The 12311-nt window shown below is 33.2% G+C and overlaps 1 protein-coding gene across 5 annotated transcripts in view; it reads left to right on the top strand.

The window, feature by feature from the left end:
* Window positions 1-370: 370 nt before the first annotated feature.
* LOC127871452 (E3 ubiquitin-protein ligase CHFR-like) overlaps window positions 371-12311 on the top strand; it is a 51824-nt gene continuing 39883 nt past the window's right edge. For 2 of the 5 annotated variants that reach the window (XM_052414395.1, XM_052414394.1), the window contains exons 1-7: window positions 3214-3574; window positions 4471-4570; window positions 4787-4835; window positions 5659-5722; window positions 6192-6299; window positions 8390-8499; window positions 9198-9553. In XM_052414395.1, the coding sequence (XP_052270355.1) occupies window positions 3472-3574; window positions 4471-4570; window positions 4787-4835; window positions 5659-5722; window positions 6192-6299; window positions 8390-8499; window positions 9198-9553 (890 nt within the window). In that variant the 5' untranslated portion in view covers window positions 3214-3471. Of the gene's footprint in view, window positions 395-3212; window positions 3652-4470; window positions 4571-4786; window positions 4836-5658; window positions 5723-6191; window positions 6300-8389; window positions 8500-9197; window positions 9554-12311 lie in introns of those variants that run through there. The other 3 variants (XM_052414397.1, XR_008045344.1, XM_052414396.1) reach the window with 3 other exon arrangements.

Genomic DNA, 12311 nt, shown 5'->3' with positions numbered 1-12311 from the left:
TGGCAGTATAACGAAAACTGCAACACAAACGCACATGTTTTTAAGATTTTATTTATTATATAAATTTTAAAGAGTGTCAGTAAAAACAAACGTCAGACAGCCCGAACATTCAGTATCGTGTATGTATTGCTTGGGGTAACATCATTATTAGTAGTTTTAGACTTAAGCTACATTAGAATGCTGTTAAATATATAACCTCACACTTGTGTTGTTATTAAGTCATTTGGCAACATGTATATACATTCGAATTACAAACCTCTACACTACAACAAGATAACATATTAGAACAGTTTTGAGGTTGGCTGGCGTTGCGGTCTTTATCAATGAATGGATGAATAATATACGAATAAACAATTGGATACTTCAGGACGTATCTAAATCTGATTACAATTATGTGAGTAATATTATTCGCATTTATGAACACAGGTAAACAGCACTAGAATAATTATCAACATGTCTATCGGTAGCCAAAATATTATAATCGTGTTCCAGTTTGCAATCATCCGATATGAGATTATCTGTAGTGCTGTGAGTTTTGTCACGTATGCCCTAAAATACAACCACGAGTTTATTATTGCGCATTAAACACTTCATTTCCACAATTTTCCGCTTCTTAAAATACAGAAAAATACTATCAATTAACGCACTTAGGTTTTCCTTTGCCTTTTTGTGTGGTTTTCCTTTCGAAATACAGTTTTTTTACAGGTTGATGTTCAAGTTTTAGTGATAGGATTTATGCTTTTTCACGTCCTGCATATATCTTTAAGTGGCCTTTTCACGTTTTGGTAAATTGACACAATTAAAAAAAATGTTTCAGATTCGCAAATGTTCGTTGTAGTTATGATATTTTTGATGCAACAGTAATACTGAACTTTTACCATGCTCTAAAATATCAATTATATTCATCTTTTGACGATTATAAAACCTGAACATTATAAAGCGTTGCAACGCGAAACGATTGAATAATTTGGAGAGTTCTGTTGTTGTCGTCATATTTTGTGATACTACGAGGATTGCCTATACATTTTTGTATACTGTATAAAATACATGTATGAGCACGGATGGCCGAGTGGTCTAAGCAATAGACTTTTACCACAGGGGTCTGTGGTTCGAACCCAGTTGAGGGTTTCTTTCTTTAATTTTATTCTTGTTTTTTACTGGGGCTTTTAAGTTCCAATGTTTGCATTTATCAATTTAAAGCATTTAATGGAAAACTTTAATACGTGTCAAAATCTGTGAAAAGGTCCCTTTAAGTCTTGTAAAAGTATCATTTCATACATTTAATTTATGATTAAATAAGTACTGTGACAAGATTACATGTAAAATGTAAATACACGTGCGTTTTCGTATTTTTATACATTTGTGCCGGTTACGAAGTTGCCCTGGAAAAATAATTGTATACTTTATCAAAGATGTAGATAACATCTATCTACGTTTCTGACTGTATGCAGACTCATAAACATTTTACTTTGTTATGTCAACGCCCTGATTATTTTACTGAAACTACGAATAGTGCTGATGCTTAAAAAGTCACACCCAGTGCACTTAAACATTGTCCTCTCTGGACGAATTAAGACTATAAATGGTCCTTCAATTATAAATGGGTTATTAACCAATCTTGGCCTAAAGGAACTTTTTCTCACATTTTTGTATTGTTTAAAAACCTCATTTAGTATGTTACTTACATATCTATTATGTTTTGAATAGTTTTATCTAATTGTCATTAAAGATAAAACCAGTTGAATAAAAAATATGGCTATCTCCGCAATCCGAACGCGGGACCTGTGGAAGCAAAAGTCTCGAAGGCTTTAGTAATAACATTACATTAACGCTACATACGTTCTCAACCAATTTTCCTATTTATTGTTTAAAAGCGCTACCCAAGCGTTACTCTCTTCTTTTCTTTTATTTTTTTTTACAGATTTTGAATGATGACTATCAATATATGAACGAATAATGTTAGCTTTTGAAGTCGTGAGTCTTATCTTGCGTGAGTCTTATCTTGCTTGTTTAAAGTTATGTATACATGTAGCCTCTCCTGTTTTTCACGTTGAAACGATCAGACTCTACAAATAACGTGCGTAGCGATGTTGAGCAGAGGTCCAATTGTCATGCCTTGGTCACTTAAAGGGACGTGTTAACTATTTTTATTTAAATTTAATGATTTAATGTGCAAACACATATGTATGATATCGCCCCCACCACCGTCGGTGCAAAAAGTTACCATGAGACATTTAATGTGCAAACACATATGTATGACACAGGTGGTTAGCGTGTGGCTATGATATTAATTAGTGAAAACATCATTTTGAATGATAAATAATCATATTATAACGAAAAATTAACTTTTCTGAAAAAAAAAATATTTCACTATCAAATATATATTGAATTATGGTATCGAACTACACGAACTTTATAGGGAAGTTGCCCTTTACTCCGTGAAGATTTCAGTCTTAAAGACAGCATGATCACTGTCTCCAGAAAGGAAATTCATTTCTGCGTTGAATAAAACCGAAATCGTGAAAATCGCTGCAAAATTGATGAAGATATGGCTGTTCAAAGCGATGCACCCCGTTTTGGGCTGATTTTGAGTTGCATACCTTGTTATATATATATTTGATAGTGAAATTTTTTTTTTCAGAAAAGTTAATTTTTCGTTATAATATGATTATTTATCATTCAAAATGATGTTTTCACTAATTAATATCATAGCCACACGCTAACCACCTGTGATGTATGATATCGCCCCCACCACCCTCAGTGCAAAAAGTTACCATGAGACATTGAATATAGATGACACACGTTACCCTTTAGCACCAATGGGGAGATATGGAATTGTCTTTTAAAAAAATTCTCGTGAATACAATCCGGAATGGCTGTAAGCACGGTTTTTAAGGCTTCGGACGCCATTGGCGCACCGAGTAATAATATTGGCAAATTAATAGTATAAAAGCGTTAGAACCGCTTTGTTATTTATTGGTTTCGAATTATGATTATTTATAAACGAAACAATATTCGGTCATTTTTCCTAGTGAGAAGTGTTATTTCGTTTGTTTGAAATATAATGTTTACAATAAATTGTTTTATAATTATTATGTTGCCAAACTGTTCACAGAAACGTAGAAATCTATATATGTATCTTCTGTTAACAAGACTTTTTTAAAGACCATGCACTCGCTGGTAATGGATCAATTAATGTGCAACAAAATGAACCCGCTTTTTAGCATGTGCTGAACCGCTAATCTTCAGGCTGCAAATTGTATAGTGGCTTAGGGGTGTTTATTTATCATTGATCTGTCCATATAAATATTAACATACAAAGATCCACAGTCTTAGAGTGACGACACCGCAGTAAAATGTGCAATTTTCTGTTCGATAGTTACATTTACTTCGTGTCAATAATTTAGCTTTCGCTGACATAGCAACTCGTTAAGTGATTACTTAATTCACGTATTTTTGATTACAAAGAGCATGTCAGTTGTTGATGCTTGGGGTCAGTTGGTCAGTTTGAGCGATTATGAAAGTCCACCATTCCAGTGCATTGAAAACGTGTTCCGTATCGGAAGGGCTGTCGGTAAGATTTGTATTGCAACAATTCGGATACGAGACCGTTCGGACAGAAACAACTAGAAAAAACATCCGGCCTATTGTGTATATTAATAATGATTTGTATGACTATATAAAACATGCTTTAAAATAAAATTATGAAATGAAAAATTTGCAATTAGTATAAATAAAAATATGTATGAATTAGTGACTAAATATGGATGATCATGTCAAAATAAAGATACACAGACTTATCAGTTTTGCTTAAAAGAGGTATTAATGAAATTCTATCTACAGATGGTACTGGCTGGCAATATATTGAGGAATGAAGTATAGAAATGTTATATTTGTTTTATATTTGTTGCCGCTTCATCCATGTATCAGAAAGATATTAACAACATAGGTACCATGGACAGTTCTGACTACTTATGTGCTCTATATAAAGACTTGGTGTGGCTGTAATTTTAGTCTAGTAAACTATGTTTATGCAGGGGTTTTTTTTGGCCCGATTTTATAGCCGAAATTCGGCTATGTTCCCAATCCCTAAAAGTATACTTTTTTCCCAAAATGTGGCAAAAAATTCCCAATTTCCAAAAAGAATTTTTTTTTTTTGTTTTTGTTTAGAAAGAAGTGTCTTATGCGTATTTTATCTCAATTTTAATTCAATTACATCTAACATAGTATTATATGATTGTGTTCTTTTAATTTCAATGATTATAAAGAGTTATATCAAATTTAGTATTTCCCTAATCAGTTGACTTTTAGTTTGGAATAAAAAGGCTAATGAATTTATTTTCCCAATTTCATGTAAATGCCGATAAAATTCCCGATTCCAAAGCCATGGGCTATCTTCCCAAAAAGTGGGAAAAAAACCCTGTTATGATGTATGCAATATGTTATTAAACAGTGTTGTTTTTTTTATAGATAATGACATCAGTTTGTCTGAAAACAAACTTGTGTCTGGTCATCACTGTTATTTAATGAGGGATGAAGCATCAGGAGTGGTCACATTGCATGATAGCAGGTGAGTAAATACACTCTTTGACATTGACCATGGAATCTTAGTCTACCAAAGTTTTGCTTTGGCAGGTTATCTGAATGTATTTATGTGTTTTAATTTGTTTGAACAAAAGATCTTGTCATCATATTATTTTGTCAATGTCAAATGATACTATTTTTATAGACAAATGTCAATGTGTTGTGTCTATACTAACTATATGACTTTTCAATTTGTTTTCAGTACAAATGGCACTTTGTTGAACATGACATACAAACTGACAAAAGGAAAGGTAAAGACGTGAACTTTAATTAAAAATGTCTCATTTTTCATATGTTTTTTGTGTGTTTTGGTATATGAAATTAAACACTATTTTCTCTATAGAACTTGAAGTAAATCATGACTAGGCCACTTAGAACATACACAATTTGGTATTGAACAAGTTTATGTGTCTGTCGATATGCTTTGCATTTTGATCTGAACTCAGGGCTCAGCCTAAGTTCTAATTTGAGGGAGACATGACTTCTCCATTAGCTGAAATTAGGGAGAAGTGAAGCCGCTCAAAGAAGAAGTGGTTTCCGTTCAGGGTTTAATCATCAGTTACTTGTTTGATACCACTAATTACACCATTCCCATCATCATTAATAAGAAACAACTCAAATTTGTTATATTGGGGAAGCCATTTGACACAAATATAAAAAAAACACCTAAGTACATACTCTTAGTTTTTGGACACTATAAGTTTTTGGACCTCATCTTTTTTATCAAAAATAATTATTTTTCAGGGCTCTTAATTTAATGGACATATAGGTTTTTCGTCCATAATTAATGCCTCTTGAAGAGAGTATGCACGATTTGTATATGTTTTAAATTGTAATATATTGATACAAATATGTTACAATAACAAAAAAAAGGCAAGAAAAATTATACATTGAAGACGAATTTCATAAAATGCAGCAAAGACAAAGTTAACATTTTACATTGAATAGAATCAAAATTTTGTTACAAATACTTGTTTCAAATAAAAAAATGCACTTAAAAATCTAGTTTAACAGCTTTTAAAAGTACGGTATTGTTTTTGATAGTTATTATAATTTTATTTATTTTTATTTTAGAGTAAAGAATTGCAGCATGGTGATGAATTTTATGTAGTATACAAGAAGGAGAATGAAGAATTTAGTAAGTTGCCCTGCTTCTTTAAACTGTCCCCTCATAGTGTGAATTTCAATGAATTCAACACAAGTTGAAGCAAATTTGAAAATTAAGAAAAAAAAATGAGTATAGTTTTGATGCAATTTAGTTTTCCGATGTTTTACTGTGATAAGTGTAATTAAGTTTAATCGAGTTTTGAAATGTGCTATACATATGTATTCAGACATAAGATGCAAAAGCTTGCTGGGAATATTGTAAGGCAAACATAGCAACCAGAATTTAGAATTGCTGCATCAAATTAAAAATGAAAAAATACAGAAATATATGCCTGAATGCCAGAATGAACCTTCATCATTTGAATAGAAATAATCAGGAATAAGATGAAGTTGATCTCCACATTCCACAAATAAATCTGTTTATTTTCAAATTATCAGCTGTACCATGCAACAGAATGTTATTAAATGTGCAGGCCTTGCTAACATCATTTCTGTTCTAGACGTTGGCTTCGTATACCAGGACTGTGCTGAACTGCGTAAGGCTGAGCTAGAAGAGAGCGGGACGCAGGAGTACTCTGCCCCTGACCTTCTGGACGCCACACTGGAAGGTTAAACTCCCCTGTATTCATTCTGACCTAATGCATAAATATTATATGATTTGATAAATGCTTTTGGACAATGGGTCTTCATGCATGTGTGTATAGTGTAGCCCCAGATCAGCCAGTCCATAAAGGCTAATCAGAAATGTTTAAACTAGATTTTTTTATAAAGAAGACTCTTCCTTTAAACGAAAAATACCAATATAAATTGAAAGTGTTGTCCCTGTATATCCTGTGCAGACTGCACAGGGTAATCTGTGATGCAATTTATGCTCATGCATTTAGCGCTGTTTTCACAGAATTACACTCCCATATATAAACTCTTATGTAAGTACTGTTATGGTGATAACATAAGTTTTCGTACAAAGACTGATTTGAATACATAAAAAACAATCCAACTATCATTCTGTTATTTTTTGTAATCATCTAATGAACAGATGAAACTGAGTGTGAATTTGGGGGAAATTTTAATTATACCGATAGAGTTAATTAATTTTGGTCAGTTTTACGTTGCCTAAAAAGAAAAGCTTGAAGTAAAATGCTAAATATGTGAAGAGGTTGTACAGTGAAACCTCTCTTAACCGGACAGCCCCGGGACAGATAGGAAATTCCGGTTCAGAGAGGATTCCGGTTAAGAGGGGAAATGGACTTTTTTCTTTCAGAAGGTAAAAAAACAACGTCAAATGCATAGCCTTATGTGGAAAAACACACACTGTCAGCAAAGTTTAACTGTTTGTTTATATATGATATCCCCGATTGTCGACTTTCCTACCCCATATTTCTCTGACAGCATCTTGAGTGTAGGATTTGGCAACATCTCTGACTCTTTTATCAGTTTGATTTTGGTTTCTAGAGACAATTTTACGCGCCTTGGATTAGAAGGAGGTTTGGACATTTTTAGTCTTAGTTATCTTAATTGCCAATTTGAAAATCTAAATGACTATCCAAATGCAACTGCTTCAACAACTCTACAAATCACCGTTTTATATGACACTAAATTAGCAATTGTAATAAACAATTCAAAATTAAATAGCATTAAGCTTATTAAAATGAAGCACGGCTTCCTACATCAAAAACAAAACACACTTAAGAACCCTATGTTCGTTATCATTAATTATAATCAGTATTATCACTTCTATTGATCAATATGTACATCACAGGCCAAGTCTTTTTAATTGTTTTGCAATTTTTACAGTTTGCAAAATTTTCGACTAATTTCTCGTGTCTTAAATCCCTTATTCACAAGTTTTTGACTCTAGGTCTGAGGTGAAATAAACCGGCCGTAATCGGTTAAGAGAGGTACAATAACGTATGGAATAACCCAATTTTAATCAACAGAATGACTGGTATTTGGAGTTGAGGGGATTCCAGTCTTGAGGAGATATTTTACGCATGGTTTTATAGAGAAAAAATTGGACCAGACAATTTGTGCGGTTTAGAGAGGATTCCGGTATAGAAAGGATTTGGTTTAGAGGGTTTCCACTGTAGTTGAAGGTTCTTAAAGTGGGCAAGTAGGTCACATTAAAAAACACACAGGAAGGTGCAGGTCAATGGAGTCCTTGGAGGATGAATTAATGAATTAAGTTTTATATCCTATAAACTATATTATAAAATTCCCCAAAACTCATTTTATTTAGAACTTTTGAAAACTTCTGAATTGTAGCCAATGGCTACAAATTGACATATTTTGCTAAAGAAAATTCTATTTTGCTGCAACATTTTCTTCATTAAAACCTAAAAATTGCCAAAAAATAGAAGAATTTTGCCATAGCAAGTCGAATTTGGCTAAAGACATTTTTGAGCCAGGGGAAGCCCTGATATGCATATGTAGCTCATTAATTAGAGATTCAATATTGAACACTTCTGTCTGGATGTAAAGTAACATGGAGTGGGAATAGATGCTTGTTTAACTTAATGAAATGTTCAAATTCAATGAGAAACTCATATGCCTATTGCAGTATTAAAGAATGCATGACAAAAAATTTGAAATGTCAAGTACCAGTATTGATTATTTTTTAATTTAAATATGTTTGCTTAGTGTTGCTTGTCTTCACAGTTACCATGTTGAATTTATGAATATTGTTAAATGGTCATTTCAGACTCAGATTGCAATTACATTAGTCCAGAAAAGTCTACTCTTAAAAGGAAGTCAAGTGTTGAAGGAATAGTGGAAAATGGAAAGAAACCTAAACTTCAACTCGATACAAAAGTGAATACCGTGTTTGGATTATGTACCTCTTCTAAGAAGGCAGCATATAGCAATCACACTGTCCATCTGTGTGTCTTCGAGATTTGAGATCTCCATTCCAACGTTCCTTTCTCTGCCATACCTTTTCATTATTTTGATGGACTTAAAATAAAGAAACCTCAACCTCAACCTCAAAGTCAAGGTCACACTCAGATTTAGATGGTCACATTTGGCCATTTGGCAGGTTGAAAATTCCTGTCTCAGCCATAACTTTGCCATTTGTAGGTGGATTTTAATGTTACTTGGCACAAATATTAACCATCATAAAACGGTGTCTTATGTGGAAAACCTGTCTCGCTTTCTCAAAAGCCAAGGTCACACTTAGAGGTGAAAGTTCAAAATTGAAAATTCCCATCTAAGCCATAACTTTGTAAGAAATATTGATTAATCAATATCTTGGCAAAAATGTAAATCATCCTAAGATTATGTGTTTTGTGCAAACCCATATCTTTTCCTCAAGTTAAGTAACATATTTAGTCTAAAGGTATTCATAACTTCCTTATAATTGACACATTTACCTTAATATTAAACTTGTATTCAAATAATTAATTATGAAGTAAGTTATTCTCATAAATAATCAAGTTTTTAAGATATTAGTATGATTTACTTGTACTTGTGGCTAATTTTGCTTTCCAGTTATGTTTTTCAAAACTGTTCAGGTTGCAGAATCTACAACTAAACCTCACACAACTCTTGTAAACGAAAGTAAACCCAGAGGACAATCTACTGGTACAACACATATTGCATTGTCTTCATCCACTGCAACCACAGCAGCTAGTTTAGCCACAGCTGCACCAGTACTAGCTGCATTGGACACATCTGAAGCTGCATCATCTTCTGAAGCTGCTTCAAAATTAGCATCCAAAACAGCACAAGAAATAACTGTAGCTGCTAAGGCAACAACATCGACAACAGCAACGAGAGCAACTGCTTCTTTAAAGATTCCAGAGAAAGATGACATTGAGGAGAATCTGCAGTGTACAATATGTCAGGATATCATGCATGATTGCATCAGGTAAGTAATTACCTGCCAAACTAATTGTTAATTATAGTTATTTTTGAAGATCATTAAAATGATGATGATGATAATTATGATGATATTGGTGATGATGATGATGATTTTTTTGTATTTAACTAGATTAATTATCCAAATTACGTATATTTGAATGGCTTGTATATACATTTAGGGGTTTGCAAATTTGTATAAACTCTTAAAACTATCCATTGTTTGCCTTTATGACAAGCTAATATGTGCTTGTTTGATACCAGTATATGTATGCAGCGTCTTTTGAAAAACATGGCTGCCGGGGTCCAGGATAAGGCTGTCAGTTTTTAGCTCCGTGGGCCAAAGGCCAGCAGGGCTTATGTCATGGTCCTGTGTCCGTCGTGCGTCCGTGCGTGCGTGAGTTAACTTTTCCTTTAAACATCTTCTTCTCCTAAACTACTGGTCCAATTCTGATGAAATTTCTCAGGAATGTTCCTGGGGTGAACCTCTTTCAAATTTGTTCAAATTGACCCCGCCCCAGGGGTCACAAATTTGAAAATTTGCTTATATAAGGCCTATTTTGTGAAAACTTTCAAAATCTTTTCGTCCATAACCATTGGGCCTAGGGCTATCAAATTTGGTATGTAGAGACATCTAATAGTCCTCTACCAAATTTCTTTAAATTATGCCCCAGGGGTCAAATTTGATCCTGCCCCGGGGGTCACAAAATTGAACATATGCTTATATAAAGCCTATTTTGTGCAAATTTTAAAAATCTACTTGTCCATAACCCTAGGGCTACCAAATTCGGTATGTAGTGACATCTAATAGTTCTCTACTTAGTTTGTTCAAATTATGCCCCTGGGGTCAAATTTGACCCTGCCCCGGGGTCACAAAAATGAACATACGCTTAATATATACGCGGCCCGCGAAATCTCTCCACTGGTAGATTCTGCCTTAGCATTTTTAAAACGAGCGATATCATTGGCTGTCGTTTCCCAATCTTTCAATTAAAATCGGTTTCTTAAAATGTGTTTGGTATTTTGTGTGCAAATGGCGCCGTTGTGAAGCGAAAATTAAGATTATTGAAATGACAAAATAGCAATGGAATTAACGACTGACATCATATAGTTTGATAGGAATAATGATATGTGTTTGTCAACGAAAGACTATGTTTTAGATACAAGAAACACATATTTTGTTTAGAAATGTACACAGTGAATTTGTGTCACGGAATCCAGTGTTTCTGTTTGCAAATTGGATTTCAGTCTACTCACGAAGTAAAAACAATTAAGAAGAGGATCTTTCGAACATGGAAATAGACAAACATGATTTGATTTATATGATAGTGGATCTGTGTATAATCAGATTCATATGCATATTCTGCTTAATTATGTTTGTCACGCTGTTCAGTTAACTGAAATAGCATTGCCATTGAACTAAAGATGTGAAATACAAGATATTGAAAGGTAAACAAACTAAATATATTAATTTAACTCAGTTTAAAACATCATTAACACAAGAAGAACACTCAAGTGTGTTTGTTTATATTTAGTCCATTAACCTTGTTTGTATATAACATTTTATGAAAAATTTGTATTGTTTTGTTTGATTTTTACCAAATGGTTAGTATTATTCTTTTATGTTAACATTCTCAAAATTCTTGTTTTATTATATTTATCATAATTTTTTTTTGAGTGACATCATTTTATGATTTATAAACAGATTGCAAAAAATATTTGTTCAAGATAAACTTAACAACAAATTGTTACATTGAAATTAAGTGATTTTAATATTCAGTAGCAAAAAAGTAAGGAGAATCCAACTTAAAAAAGATGCATCTATTAAAAGTATATTCTACCGATGCTGTGAACAATCCCCTTGTTTATAACATGACTGCTGCTAAGTCTATTGCTAGCAACCTATCAAAGAATAGGCCAGATACCTTATTTCAATATATGGCAATCCTAGTATTTTTCAAAAAACAAACATGACAGGTAACCAACGTCAGATGGAAAAAGTAAAGGAAAGTTAGGTCAAGCTAATTGTTTGTCATGATATCTCTTTAAACCTCACGCCATATGCAAGTAGTGTTGCCATGATCGCAACATCTTGATGAATTATAATTTAATTTTTTGTCTCATAAACATTTATTTTGTTTAACAAACAACCTCTACAAATTTATCATTCCTACTGCCTTTCGGCACCTCATGAACCTGAAAAACTTGTAACTTTATGTTTCCTCAGGCAAATATCTTCTTTGTACAATAAACAATTTCTTCACCACGTTAACAATCCTGCTTCACTCACTTATGCCTCAAGAATGAAGTAAAGTTCAGGTGATCTACGTCATAAGGTATTTTGCATATGTCATGAACTATATAAGTAACAGAAACTTTGAAACCTACAAACACTTTTTGGAATTTTGGAAAAAGATTCATGATTGAATGAAGGAACTTTCATTAATCTTGTAGAACATGCGTAGATTTGATCTTCATCATCTAAAAATATGTGAAATAGAAAGAACGACAATATCTTTTGGAGAGATAAATGTACCTACGTTATAAGCAAAGGACCTGTGCGACATTTCATGGGCTTTTTAGTCTGTTTAGTTAACCCCGTAGTACCGTTTTCCATGTATAAAAATGCTCACCCTTCCAACTTTAAGCGCCCAGTGGGCGAGGGATAGAAAGAGAAAGTCACATGCTTGAGTACATTTCAATCCATGCGCATTGCACGCTTTTTTCGCATAAAAAACAGTGGAGCGATACAGGGCCACCATGGCCCT

This window comes from Dreissena polymorpha, chromosome 3, assembly GCF_020536995.1.
Source record: "Dreissena polymorpha isolate Duluth1 chromosome 3, UMN_Dpol_1.0, whole genome shotgun sequence".
Classification (NCBI taxonomy): Eukaryota; Metazoa; Mollusca; class Bivalvia; order Myida; family Dreissenidae; genus Dreissena; species Dreissena polymorpha.
Note: the sequence above shows the minus strand (reverse complement) of the source record. Positions and strands in the feature narration are given on the sequence as shown.